General features: G+C 34.4%; 1 protein-coding gene across 4 annotated transcripts in view; it reads left to right on the top strand.

Annotated features, from left to right (window-relative positions):
- The window catches only part of LOC135216388 (serine/arginine repetitive matrix protein 1-like), a 168,938-nt gene that overhangs the window by 141,457 nt on the left and 12,473 nt on the right, over window positions 1–15,008 (top strand). For all 4 annotated transcript variants that reach the window (XM_064251663.1, XM_064251661.1, XM_064251660.1 and 1 more), the window contains one exon: window positions 12,972–13,112. In XM_064251663.1, the coding sequence (XP_064107733.1) occupies window positions 12,972–13,112 (141 nt within the window). The remainder of the gene's footprint in view (window positions 1–12,971; window positions 13,113–15,008) is intronic.

Raw genomic sequence — 15,008 nt, 5'->3', positions numbered from 1 at the left:
CCATTTAACATTTTCAAATTTCAGAGAGAGAGAGAGAGATAAAAAAAAAGAGAGTTTAGCAGAGAGAGAGAGGAGAGCGAGAGAGAGGAGGAGAAGGAGGGAGGAGAGATGAGAGGAAGAACGAGAGAGAGAGAGAGGAGAGAGAGAGGCCAATCTTTTATAATTAAAATAAAGGAGTGAGCAAATCTAAATTAATGAGAGATTGAGAGAGAGAGAGAGAGAGAGAGAGAGAGAGAGAGAGAGAGAGAATTCCCATTCCTGGAACTTAATCATTCCTTTGAAAGGTTAGTAGAACAGCGGTATCAAATTCGATTATCGACCAAGTATACTTGATCTGACCCGTGATTAAAAGAGTATTACATAAAAGCAAGCTCACGACTACCTTACCTAACATTGTAAAAGGTTACCTTTGACGGATCGATTCCATGCCCGATGGAATGGAGAGATACAGACAGAAGGAGACAAAGATTGTCCAGTGTTAGGACTAACTTAATTTTATAGTTTTAGCTAGGTAGGCTATCTAATCGTACCGTATTCTATAGTTTTTTTTAGACACACTACATATACTTTTCGATCCTCAGTGTTTTTCACTTTCAGAAATGTACGGCTAAACATTACAAATATAAATATACAAAGATCTATCAATGACTGTCCTAGTTAGAACTGCTATATACTGCCATATCTCCCAAGTAAAAGGTTCGTAAATTTGGTTCGCCTCGTAATTACTGAAGTGGCATATCAGGCCAATTCATACCTCTATGAATTAATTTGAAAGCTTTTCGTCTACAACCACTCATCGTACCTTTACCCCGCTCTTTTGGCACAAGAATTCCCTTATAACCACTTCTGCCACAGGTACTCCAAACCAATCTGTGAATATAAGCAATTTCAGAATTCCCTATTACTGCTAGTCTTTGGAATTCTTATCTTATTCCACTTCATTGTGATTCCTGTAGTCGAACCTCTGAAAAGCAGGCCTGTCGTGTACGTCTGATCCAGTTAAACCGTTTCCCTTCCAATATTCTGTTAGTCCTTCACACTGGTTAAATAAAGGCGGAATATAAAAATCACATTTTTCTCTTGCTACTTTAGGGTGAGTTAACAGGCAGGAAGTTTGGCTGTTTTGCACTATCAATACGGCAACAGCAATGATGCAAACACAGTAAATGAAAGACTTATAAAAGTGAGAAAATTCTGAATTTTGCCTACTCATCAGAAAGAGAGAGAGAGAGAGAGAGAGAGAGAGAGAGAGAGAGAGAGAGAGAGAGAGAGAGAGGCTATGGTGAACGAACGTACGTTGATACAACGAAAAATATAAAATACTTTATGATAGTATACATTGATCAAAAGATGACCATGGTGCTAATATAAGGAGATGAATTGATAAAGGAGTTATAGCAAAATCAATACGCCTTTGTAATGGCACTCTATCCAAGAGTGGGTCATCTACTAAAAGAAAAAAAGTTACATGACCTTTCTCTGTCAAGTATCAACATTTATTTTTCAGACACAATTCTCGATCAATATGTCTCTCGGCATCCATATCATAGTCTGATTTCATCCAAGGGCATTCTCTCTCTCTCTCTCTCTCTCTCTCTCTCTCTCTCTCGTAGTCCGTCTAGCTCACAATTGAACGATCAGCGTTTGATTCACGAACTAAAAATAAGAGCGGGATGAATACACGATTATATACCTAGTTGTTAAATGGTCATTGTTATAGGGTGGTCATTGGTATAGGGTGAAGAGAGAGAGAGAGAGAGAGAGAAAGATAAGACAATAGACGTGAATAGTCATTGCCTGTCATTATGTAGTACATCTTACTATCAAATGGGATAGCCTCGATGAGGTATTCCTCAGTGCACTAGGGTGAAATTCTCTCTCTCTCTCTCTCTCTCTCTCTCTCTCTCTCTCTCTCATCAATTTAAATACCGGCGGCACTGAAATATGGCACATCGATATTTCACGAAAGTAAAATCGCTAAAAAATTTTGACAAGTAGGAGTGAACGAAGGTTTTGAATAAGTAAAAGAGAGAAGACCAAGAGAGAAAAAGAACAGTAAATGACATAGCGATTAATTAGAGCTTTACTTAGTTATTTGTGCTCTGCAGTATCGATGGAACACGTACGGGCGAATGACTCAGATCTTATTAGAATAAGAGGTCAGGAAATTGAATGAATATTGTGAATTTACAACAGTAGGAGACACGTACACACATACATACGCACGCACACTATATAATATACATGTATACATAAACATATATAAACGTATATATGTATATTATACACAGTATATACAGTGGTATTTTAGGGTACGAGAAACTGTTTCTGGGGTATAAGTATACTTGCTGGGCATGAGGCTTTTGCATGTTTAAAAATGTGAATTCTTTTGTCTTTTTGAAATGTTATTCATCTTTTATTTCAAATAATTGAGGCACAGACAACTGTTACGTTTTCTCTTGGAATTCACTATTTCTTAAATGATACTTACACAGACAAAACCATAATACATAAAGCATTATATTATTCGTCTGGTTTATACAATGTATTACTTCTCAGAGAACGTCTGCAGTGCATAGCACGTACTATGTAAGCGTATGAAATATATATATATATATATATATATATATATATATAGTATATAATACTATATTATATAAATATATATAAAATATAATATATTATATATATATATATATATATATACTTTAATGTACATAATATTCTACGGCTGTCTGTACGTTTCGCACGAAATTAAAAAAGAATTTTAATTTTCGTACAATCGCATACAAATCACACACACACAAACACACACACAACACACACACACACACACACATATATAGTATATATATATATATATATATATATATATATATATTATGCATATATATATATATATGTATATGTATGTATGTATGTATATAATTATATTATATATATGCATGTATATATATATATATGTATATATATATATATATATATATATATATATATATATATATATGCGTATATATGCATACATACACATATGTATATATAATAAATAGTTATATACCCATATATATATATATATATATATATATATATATATATATATATATATATATATATATATATATATATATATGTGTGTGTGTGTGTGTGTGTGTATTTATATCCATACATACATCTATATATATATATATATATATATATATATATATATATATATATATAAATACATTATATATACATGCAGACATCCTTACATACAGACATACATAAATTACTCATTCTCGTTACGTTCGCTAATCACACTTTTAGCCTTGAAACCCAGAACGAAGGCAATTGCTGACGTAGGCAACGGGTAGACTGACAGACAGCGCTAACTACAACGAACGTTACTATAGAGATAGAAAGTCAACACCAGCGGCTCTCGGTATTCGCGGTTCACCTGGAGAGAGAGAGAGAGAGTGAGAGAGAGAGAGACGATTGAGAGAGAGAGAGACTGTTCGTAGGACGTGAATCTTTTATGGTGGCCTAGGAATCCACTTGCATGCACACGCTTATATGTGTATTTGTATATGATATGTATGTATATATACATATATAAATGTACATACTATACACACACATACTTACGCACATGCATATGTATATATATGTATATATACATCATATATTTATATATTTGTGTGTATGTATACATTTATATATACATACATACATATATATATATATATATATATATATATATATATATATATATATATATATATGATATATATATATATATATATATATAATGAAATTTTAAAAACTATGGTGACGCTCAGCTATATATCAGGCAATCAGATAACGTTACCAATTGAAAAAAAAATATTGAAGAGAACTATAAAAAATCAAGTAATTTTTCCATATAAAAAGAAACTACGAGAATAATAATGAAATATTGCTTGAGCCACAAGCACGAACTAAGACTGATTTAAAAAATGAAACCTATTTTGAACAATACTTCTTGGAAAGAGAAGGAAATTGAATAGAATTCAGTCGTGGAAGATGAACGAAACATTAGAGAGGATTTATTGTTGTGTCCCCAGAAAATATAAATAATAAATAAATAGATATATAAAATAAATAAATTTAATTAATAAATAAAAAATAAATTATAAAAAAAAACAAGCATGTCATTGTCAGATTATTATCAAACAACTTACAATGTCTCTTAGGTTTCTTGTAAAATAAAGTTCCATTCTTTAAAGTATTAATGATAATGTTCTATTGAAACTAAGCTATTACTATTGAACATCATTCAAAAGGAAATGAAATGTTAAAAATCGTCTTCATAACATGATTGCACACTTACAATACGCATTCTTCTGTAAAAATCTTTGCTAGCTGTACTTTTATTCTTTTCATGTAACAAAGGTTAATTAAGAATTCAGATTTTATCTTCTTGTCCTAATGTCTTACCTGTAATAATTTCCGGGTATTTAAGCGCACTTCCGCCTTTTATTATCAAGGAATGTCTGTGGCTACTAATACCATCAGACATTCGCGTATACTATATCCAGCGAAATAAAATTAACTAAACAAAATGGAATAAGGGACAACCTTGAAGAAAATTATCAGTAAAAGGATTACAAAAATAAACGTTAAAAGTATATAGAAAAATAAGAATGAAAAGGTTAGTAGTACATAGAACAAAAGTACACGAAAAAAAAGAAAAAAAAAAAAAAAAAACCTTGAAATATTCACTTCACCTGCGCAAAAACTATGTCAGAATAATTAACGATTCGCTCAATCTCTACATCCCCAACCCCTTAAAAAGTTATATGGACAAAAAAACGACGAAGCGACTGAATAAAACAAAAGCGATACAAGGTCTGATTTGGGTCAAGAGTCACATCCATGGGGGCTGATACGAAGAAAACAGGTGATTTCCCTGACATGCGCGCTGGGGTAAAGGGTGATGAACTCGGCAGGTGTTTGGCTATCAATTCGTTAGTAGTGTTTCTCTTTCCCGTCTGTTAGGGAGGGCAGTCAGCTCTCTCTCTCTCTCTCCCTCTTTAATCGTGCGGTTGTGGATGTGGTTTCTTCTTGTGGAAAATATTCCTGGAACTGTGCGTACACTCTTCTGATTACTGAAAAGTGCTGTACTTCCCAAAAGACTAGTACCAACTGAGGAAATTTTAACGAATATTCTCTTCTTACAAACAGAAAGTTGAAGTGTGTTTAGTGAATTAAAGACAGCCGGTTATTTGCGATGTTTTATCAAAACGATTCCTAACTTTTCAAGAACATAATCAACAGGTTCTTTAGGCAGTGACGTCACACATTACCCATCACCTACACGTCTGGTTGCATAGCAATGGTCAATGCAAAAGAATATTGCATGATACGGGGTTCTGTTGCATCGTTTTTTTTTAATTCAGCTCGTAATTTCACGGTCAAACCATTTACATTTACAGTGAGAGTTCGTAAATGACTGTAGGAATGGAGGAATGGATTTGCAAGATGTTCAGAAGTCAATGCGATATTCGAAATTCTTTATTGTACAAATAAAGGTTATCCGTTATTTGCCAAGGTTGTGTATTTGAATACTCAGAAGAGTTTTTTCTGTAATAAAGGAATCATGACACCAAGGTCTATAGATTTAGACCTTGAATTTACACCATGCTGTATTAACATACACTGTAGTTGTTGAAGAACAATAATCTGAAACAACCTGATCATTGAAGCTTGTTATTGTGCTCTACCTTCAGTAAGTTGTAGCGCAATTGAAACCAGCTTCAACAACAACAACAACAAAAATAAATGAATAAGTAAATTAATAAATGCGCTGAAGTTTCTGTACATCGTATAATCAAAGCCACCGAAAATAGACCTATCTTTCGGTGGTCTTGGTATCATGATGTATAAGCCGCGGCCCATGAAACTCTAACCACGGCCCGGTGGTGGCCTGGCCCATATCGCTAACGTTACCTTAACATAAATTAAAACCTATTGATGTTAGAGGGCTGCAATGTGGTATGTTTGATGATTGGAGGGTGGATGATCAACATACCAATTTGCAGCCCTCTAGCCTCAGTAGTTTTTGGGATCTGAGGGCGGACAGACAAAGCCGGCACAGTAGTTTTCTTTGTAGAAAACTAAAAACTACATCAATAATGATAATAATAATAATAAATAATTCTTACAAGTTGTCAATGAGTATAATCTTTGCTTATTCAAAACTTCTCCTAGTTCCTGAACAACAAAACCTTATGGAATAAACATATATATATATATATATATATATATATATATATATATATATATATATATTAGCCTGAGTTTTGAAAATTTCGGTTTTCTGAAGCTTTCAAGGTGAAGTTACAGGCCCATACCCTTTTCCATTCTGCCTGCGACGGTGCGACCCACGGCAGTATATTAACTACGAGGAGCTTGATCTACCGACTGGATCAACAGAGATATATAGAGATATGACAGTACATGTCTAAAGTGCTTTATCTCACACAGGATTGAACCCTAACCCCTCGCGCTGGTGAGGCTAGTGTCATAACTACTATATCAAAAGTCCCATATATATATATATATATATATATATATATATATATATATATATATATATATATATATATATATGTGTGTGTGTGTGTGTGTGTGTGTGTGTGTGTGTGTGTGCGTGTGTGTGTGGGCAAATTCTTTTCTACCGGTATAGTAACCAAACTTGATAAACTTGGTTTCGGGAACAACCCGAGAATCCGTACGTAAGAAACACGCGCTCAATTTCTTTGTAACGTGCAATAAAAGAAAACGGATATTAAAGCACCCACTTCGGTAAAACGAACACAACCCATAATGCAACGATGGCACGTGCATGCCTTTAAACAATGCGTGACCTCCAGCTACGTCAGACCATTAAGGTGAAGAATTCCGAAGGTCTAAGAGCAAAGTGTTCGGTCTATGCTTGATCTGAAACGCTCTGATTTTAACTGAAGATTTATGACTGGTTCATGATACGAATATGTACGTACATGGGCACGTGCTCTGTTGTACACTTTGAATCGATGAAGAGCAGACGTATTGGCTTGCGAGGTCAGCTGGTTAGTGGCTTTGTCGCTCATTCAGCTGATCTGAGGTTTGATTTACTAGGCAAATGGCAGGAGAATAGTAGCTCTCACTAGCGGACAATGAAGGTATTATTACATATGTCAACAATTATAACAGTTTTATGAGTTCAGTGATTACTTCTAAGACATTAATCTTCCCAATAACTTTGAACGTCTCCTCCGGTTACAGAAAACTATGCAGCTATGGTCATCTTCATGCAATTTGCAATATGCAGAATCGTAAAGCCAGTGTTATATAAAGGTTAGCACTGAGAGATGGTTATATTTTTTTTTTTTATCTCAAACAGTGAATGCTAAGAGAGCAGTTTATAGAATAACTAAAAATTTTGCTTTGTTTGTCAACTTGGGGAGCGCTTTATAAAAATGGACACGAAATGAATTGCATTGCATTGATTTCCCTCTAGAGGAGCAATTTATAGAAATGATCGCGAGAGTAACTGCAAGTTTTGCATTGGTTTCGCACTACGTCTAGGAGAGCAATGTATAGATATGTTCACGCAAGAAATTCCAGTTTTTGCACTGGTTTTCCACTAGGAGAGCAGTTTATAGAAATGATCGAATTGATCACGGGAGAATCACGCTTTGCCAACAAAGTTCACCGATTGATTAGTTGACTGGGTGTGAGTTGAAAGACGTAGCGGTTACCATTCACCCTCAAGGGTGCTTAGACTAGTATGAACTCAAAGAACAGGGCTCAGGGCTGACGGGTGACGACAAGTGACGACGAAGTGTGCACGATTGTTAGCTAAACGCTCCACCTTTCGAAAGAAGCTGTTGAGTCTAGGAATCAGAGATTGTTATGATTCCCATTTAATGTTTAAGTATTGTTTCCAGGCTTATAACCGTTACTTCGTTATATTTTCCGGCAGCTACGTGAGATGTGCAAGTATCGAGCGGATTAAAAATAAAACCATATTTACCACTTTGCTGGAAATGATAGACGCAGGAGAATTCTCAGTGCGTCAGTTTCCAATCGTAGACTCAATCCAAAACTGAAAGAACGTATTATTTTGCGTCGCATGAGTGGATAGAATTGCACTCTCCATCATGCAAATTCAGATGACTAAAAAAAAGATCGGATCGGTTGACCGTGGTAAATGCTAGCACGTGGTATGTTTTGCATGACAGGGAAATCACAAGGCATATTTTTTATATTATACTCTACGAAAATATTCTGAATGTGAGTTCCTGAAGGTCGGATAGACAACATAATTGTCTTTTAAACAACACATTGCAAGAAATACTATTATTGTTTTTTCCTCAAATTTCTCAGTTCTGGATGGATGGTACCAGATTCAGGTTAAGGACAATATGTAGTCACGCGAATAAGTTTTGAAACGAATTTCTGAAAAGATTTCAGAAGAGAGAGAGAGAGAGAGAGAGAGAGAGAGAGAGAGAGAGAGAGAGAGACTCATCATTCCAAATTTGAAGAACACAACAAGCATTTTTTGTTTACTTTCAGAATTCATATAAATAAGTCTAAAACGGCCATCAAGTTTAAAAGTCCAGAATGAGACTATTGACAAAATACACACACACACACACACACAACACAAAGCATCGCGTGTCAGGGGCAATATCTAAAAGGTGTTGCTTACACGCATAAAATCACCCCTAGTCAGCCGATTCGAGCGTAAAAAAAAGAAAGAGAAAAAAAAAACAATCTTTGCTGGTGTGATGGGAGCTGGTCAATCGGCCTATCGCATCGCCTTGCAATTTGCAATTACCGTACTGCACGGATCGGCTGACCGTGGTAAATGCTAAAACGAAAATACTGAAATAATTCCAGTGGGGGAGGTGGTAGATATGGCTGTCTGTCAGTTCCTTCAAGCTTCTTCACGAGTGACTTGCGCTCTATTTGAGGGGAGAGAGAGAGAGAGAGAGAGAGAGATCTGTGGCTGTCTTTTTGCGCCCCTTTAGATATAAGCTTGTTCACGAGTAACTCGCACTCGATTTGAGAGAGAGAGTGATATATGTGGTCGTCTTTTTGTGTTTCATAAAATATATACAAGCGTGTCAGTGGGGGGTTCGCTTTGAATTGAAGAGAGAGAGAGAGAGCTTGAATTATTTCCTTAATCATATTTATAGATTTAAAGGGGGAAAAACTGGGCTATATATTATTTATGACAAAAGAACTGGGGCCTACATGCTACCCTTTTTTTTTATGCTACACGTAATTTTGCAATCATTTTGGAGATGACACAGATCTGTCGCGTTCCCTTTGAAAAATAAGACTGAAAAATAAAGCCATTTTTTTTAAACCTTTGGACATGTACGCCATCCCCAACAAAGGAAACATTATTACCAACGCAACGAGGGAACATCATTCATTTCTTGACGGATTTCTGCCATCATATTGACTTCAAAAAAACTCTTAAATATTTTTTCTTATTTTACATTTTACCATTTATTTTTCTTTCACACAGAAAAACTTAATTTCCTGTTAGTTTGTTTTCTGTTGTGAAAGACGTTTTCTTTTTGAGTGTGAATTATATTTTTAAATGAAGACTGTATTGTAATAATTACGTAAATCATTGCATGGTTAAATATTAAAAGATAAATTGTCTGTTTGTGAACAGTATGGATATCATAATTCATTCGACTTACCCTAATTATCCGAATTTTGCGAAGCCCCCCTAAATATGAGAGAGAGAGAGAGAGAGAGAGAGAGAAGAGAGAGAGAGAGAGATAGTGTCTTACCAACTTTCACAGCCAAAGTTAATACCTAACAACAAAAGTTCACCGACCTGTAAATTCGTATTAAGAATAAAAACAAAATGATTGAACTTGGTCTACATTTATTTTTTAAGTAGTAAGAGAAAGTTTTTTGAAAATTTTTAAGATCCATAAATGAAAATTTTTAAATGAGTAATTGTACCCAGATATAGCAGCTGCACGATCACGAATGCGGTCTTGTAATGATTAGACTTCATTTTAGAAGTCTGTAGCTTGACTCGACTTTGAATTATAAAATGAACTTTAAAATGTATCTTTTTATTTATTTATTTTTTTTTTCAAATTATGGGTGCCCAGCAGGTTTATCAGACAGTAGCAACAATAGACTTATTTACAATTAAAAAAGGCATAACAGAGCGCGTACCTCCTCCACTATCGAACCCCATTATTCAATTATTTTTAATTATTTATCTTTATTTACCTGTTTATTTTTTCTACGGCAAAAGGAATTATTGAATTCCGTCACCACAACCAATAATGGTCCCTAGCTTTTTGGCTCCCTGACACAAGGGTGGAAAGGAATGACAACTCCCACAAAAAAAAAAAAAAAAAAAAAAAAAAATCTCCCTGAAACTATATTCCTGTCTCTCCCAAACTACAATCATTTGTTGCCAGTCACGAAGATAAACTTTTGATCAAACTTTCGTTAAACTCCGAAAGTAACCATACCAAAAACACCTGCTCCGAGGTCTATTAGTACTAAACATGGCGGAAGCTCCTTGGGACGCCGTGTTTAGTACTATCCACTCGAAGGATCAAAGTATTATATAAACCCATTTCTATATTGTGTGGTCGACGAATATTAATAAACGATATCTCCGTGCGGCTGTCTACTTTACATTTACCATTCGGTGTTTAGTACTAGCAACGAACAAAGAAAACCAAAGTAACTATACTCTGTTTTTTTCCATCTGTCCATCCAACTGAGGTGTTTTCGCATGGTAATACTGCGTTCCGGCCTTTAAATAGGTACGCTATGTATAAGTTTTTGGTAAATAAAAGGATATCTGGGTGTATATTTGCAACTGAAAAGTGTTTTAATAATTTACTGTATGCGAATTACACCGTTAATATTCGAAATAGGATATTATTTAAAGCCCGGGACGCAGTGTTACCATGTGCAAACACCACAGGCGGATGGACAGATGGAAAATAACAGAGTATAGACATATTACTCTTTCCATTATGAAACGAGTTATTCGGTTGGATAAGTGTCATCGACCTCAAGCTTTCGTCTCCTTTGTTTTATTTTTTTTTATCTCACACTTGTGTTTCCCTATCGTACTGGGTAATTGAAAAGGTGAACACTTGGAAAGATATTGTGATTATGTAGGTCAACAAACTGCGTAGTCCATAGTCTTTGTTAGAATGGTCTATTCCTTTCTATATTCTTTGAAAGGACTGGCTCTGTAAAACTGGTTTTATCCTGAAATTCGTAAAAAAAGAATAAATGAATAAATAAATTAATCAATAAAAATCATCATTTCTATCAGAAATTAATATTAAAAGCAAAATTATATTATCTTAAAATACTCCATATACATATTCATAACAACTTTGCAAATAAGGAGGTGACATAAAACGTTACTAAGGTTGTGTCCACACTCAAGTAAGACATTTCGAAGACACTGTCGGCAACTTGTGGCTCACAATTCACGAACAAGTTGAATACAAGTCAACGACATCTCTGGGTAGTTCCGACCACTCGTTGTCAAAGGTCCATTTCGACTTAAACTCATTGACTTGTTGTCAGTTTGTTTGAGATATCTATGCAACAGGTTGTCGACATGGCTTTATGATGTTTTAATCAAGAATTAATCTCTGTGGGTAGGAAAGCCTGATTTAGTGAATAAAGTCTTATAACCTTTATATAACAGTTATAACTTTTGTCAACTTTTAAACTCTGTAATCTAACTGTATGAAGAATGACTACTTTTAATATGACGTTCAACCTATGTCTTCCTTATTTTCTTAGGTATCTTATTTTTCTTTTCGTAAAATGGTGACGGGATATTTATATAATATATAAATTAAATATATATATATATATAATATATATTATATTATTATATATATATATATATACATATATCTATATATATATATATATATATATATATATAAGATTTATAGATATATCCCATCGTCATTTTGAAAACATATGAATCATGTATATATATATATATATATATATATATATATATATATATATATATTATATATTATATATTATATATATTATGTTTTTCAAATATGGACGATTTGATATATCTATATATATATATATATTATATATATGTTTTCAAAATGACGATTTGATATATCTATAAATATATCATGCATGTATATTTATATATACATATATATTCATAAATATAAACATATGTATGTATACATATATATGTGTGTACATAGTATATACATATACATATATAAGCTTCTATCGCAGAAGTAACAACGTGATATAATTTATAAATATATGGTCACGAGGCCATATAAATAAACATACACATTTTTGTTAACGCAGCAAAATTATTATGAAAAAGAGATAAACTATCTATTCACGCGGTGGACACTATTATGGTGCTGAAAACTGACAATAAGCGAAGAAAATAATAAATGTATCTTTGATGACACAATCTCGAGAGGGAACCTTCAAGATTGGCTTAAAATGGGCTGCGCCCCTGTAAGTATCTATAGTGCTTTTAGAATCTCAAAATTTATTTTTTTTTCCATAATTTAATTTTCACTTATTGATGACTAAGTAAAATGCTTACTATGTTACAAGAAGTAAAAACAATAACAATTGTTTACTACCGACAATAGTCAGCGGTTTATTACTATCGTAATTTTAAATTGAAATTTTTTTTGTCAAGAGGTATATCAGCCTATTTTTTCTCAAGGTCTTGGAATCAATCATTATAATGACATGATTTAACTAAAGCAACAGATCGAATTCGTGAATGATTTGCCGAGTAGGGAAATAAAACACAATATAGCTGATAATAAATGCAATGAATAACTAAATGAATAAATAAAAAAAAAAACTAGTACTAAAACCTATAAACATACCACGAAACAATCACTTCCAACCGCTAAAACCACTCTTCCTTGCAGAGCAAAACACCCGTCATCCGAACTCGTGGTCACCCGATAACACAAGTCAAGAGTCGCAGCAACAACAACAATAACGAGGGCGAATACGATGCGCCGAAGCCAGTGCCGCGGTCCAAAGGTGCCCTGAACTTCAAGCCTACGGTAAGTTCCGAGAAGAGGTTCGAGAATCGCTTGAAATGAAACTTTAGTCAGCGACTGACTCCTATTTTTTCTTATAGCTGATGTATAATAGCCTCAACTCCTTCCTTTTTATTCAGCTTTATATGCGAGTAGCTTTCAAGTCTTTGAGCTACTTACTAGAAAGCGTATGAATAGCTTAGCAATGATAAGTTATAGTCTCAGTGCAACATACTACTTTGGTTCTAAGCGAGACATTCCCTCCCATATTTATTCTATTTTATACTGCTAATCCTTCTCTCAGCTTTTCTTCATATTTAGCAAATGTATTTAAAGCCATGATCATGCTTAAAGAAAGATATAAACATTCCATGGAGATGACGGGCAAAAATTTATTTACTTATTCAAAACATTTTTTTTTAGTCTTATAACTAGGTCCCTATCCTATACACACGGTGTCAGGATAGCAGAGTTCTGTACAGGTGAAATAAACCGATCTACTATATAGTCTCATGCTTGTTCCATAACAGTTGGGTTTTTTCAGGACATAATTCTTTTATTCAGCTGAGTCTCTGCAGGTGAGAGAAATGAAATTAAAGGTGATTATATCAGCACACTTCACACACAGGTGAGCCAAGAATAGTGGTTCTTAACCTGGAGACATCTACTTTCTGAAAGTTTAAAAAAGGGAGGAAAATCAGTTGGATGATGCAAGCCATCTTGTGGTTAGTACTAAATCGACTTATTTATTCTAAAAACAAATGCACACAGTAATTAAACTTACGTTCGTTCCCCCTTTTTCTTAACTGCTTTTGTCATACTTTACATCTTTTTAGATCATTCAAATGGCACCAGCTTCCTGAACGTACCAACATAAACTAAAACATGACACTCCCTTCCAATTCAGACATAAAGATACAGCATACGAAGCACAAAAATTTGATGAACCTCTCCAGATAAATATGCTTCATTAATTACGGTGCCATATTACACAAAGCAAATCAATCAGTGCTGAATACCTAAAGAGCAAAGAAAGTACAAAAGTACTGCAAAAGAGAGCCTGGTTAAGAACCACACTCTTTGAGCCACGACTCCCGGGTCATTGCACCAACCTCCCTGTGGACTTCCTGGTTTACAAAAGACGTTTTTCCATTCTTAAATTTAGTGGGATAGTGATGAATCTGATCGTGAACAAGAGGCTAACGGAGAAAATGCGGAGGAAGAGGAAAAAGTAGAAAAGAAAGAAGAACAGGTAGAAAGTAAAGAAGAACCAGCTGGGAAAGAAGATGCAGAAAAAGAAGACGAAGAAGATGGAGAGGATGAAGAGGGAAATGATGAAGAAGATGGAGAAGCTGAAGAAAATGATGGGGAGGAGGTAAAACAACAAGACAAAAATTCCAGCTTCAGATGGAAGGGCACAAACCATTATAGGCCTATATGTCTTCTGCACCGATTCAATGTGTGCTTGTATAAAACGCCCATCGTAGCTTGATTCCCCCTTAGAGCGATGAATGTCCCAATTCATAGGTACCAGAGCTTACCCAGGAATGAATGTCGGCTCTTAATGCGAAGTAGTCGCCAGTTACATACACCAGTAGGCTTAGAAATAACTCCGCAGCTAACAGCATGCTAAACCATCAACAAATTTTTAATTCCTTATTCTTTGTATGTATGCACATCATAGATGCATACTGCGCATATACTTGAACCGCATACACACCAGTAAATGTTATGTATGGATGTATTTTGGTATGTCTATGTCTGTTTTTTTTTCAGGTACATGAATTCACTTGGTGATTTTGCAGTGCCAGAGTCTCAAGCCAGGGTTGATAACAGTGAATTACTGTTTATGGCTAAGTTCAAATGCAAATTACTAACAAAATCACTTTCTAAAACTTGTAATAAACACGCATCATAAAC

Source organism: Macrobrachium nipponense, chromosome 6 (genome assembly GCF_015104395.2).
Source record: "Macrobrachium nipponense isolate FS-2020 chromosome 6, ASM1510439v2, whole genome shotgun sequence".
In the NCBI taxonomy this organism is placed as follows: Eukaryota; Metazoa; Arthropoda; class Malacostraca; order Decapoda; family Palaemonidae; genus Macrobrachium; species Macrobrachium nipponense.
The sequence above is the reverse complement of the archived record's forward strand: the minus strand, read 5'-3'. Positions and strand labels throughout refer to the sequence as shown.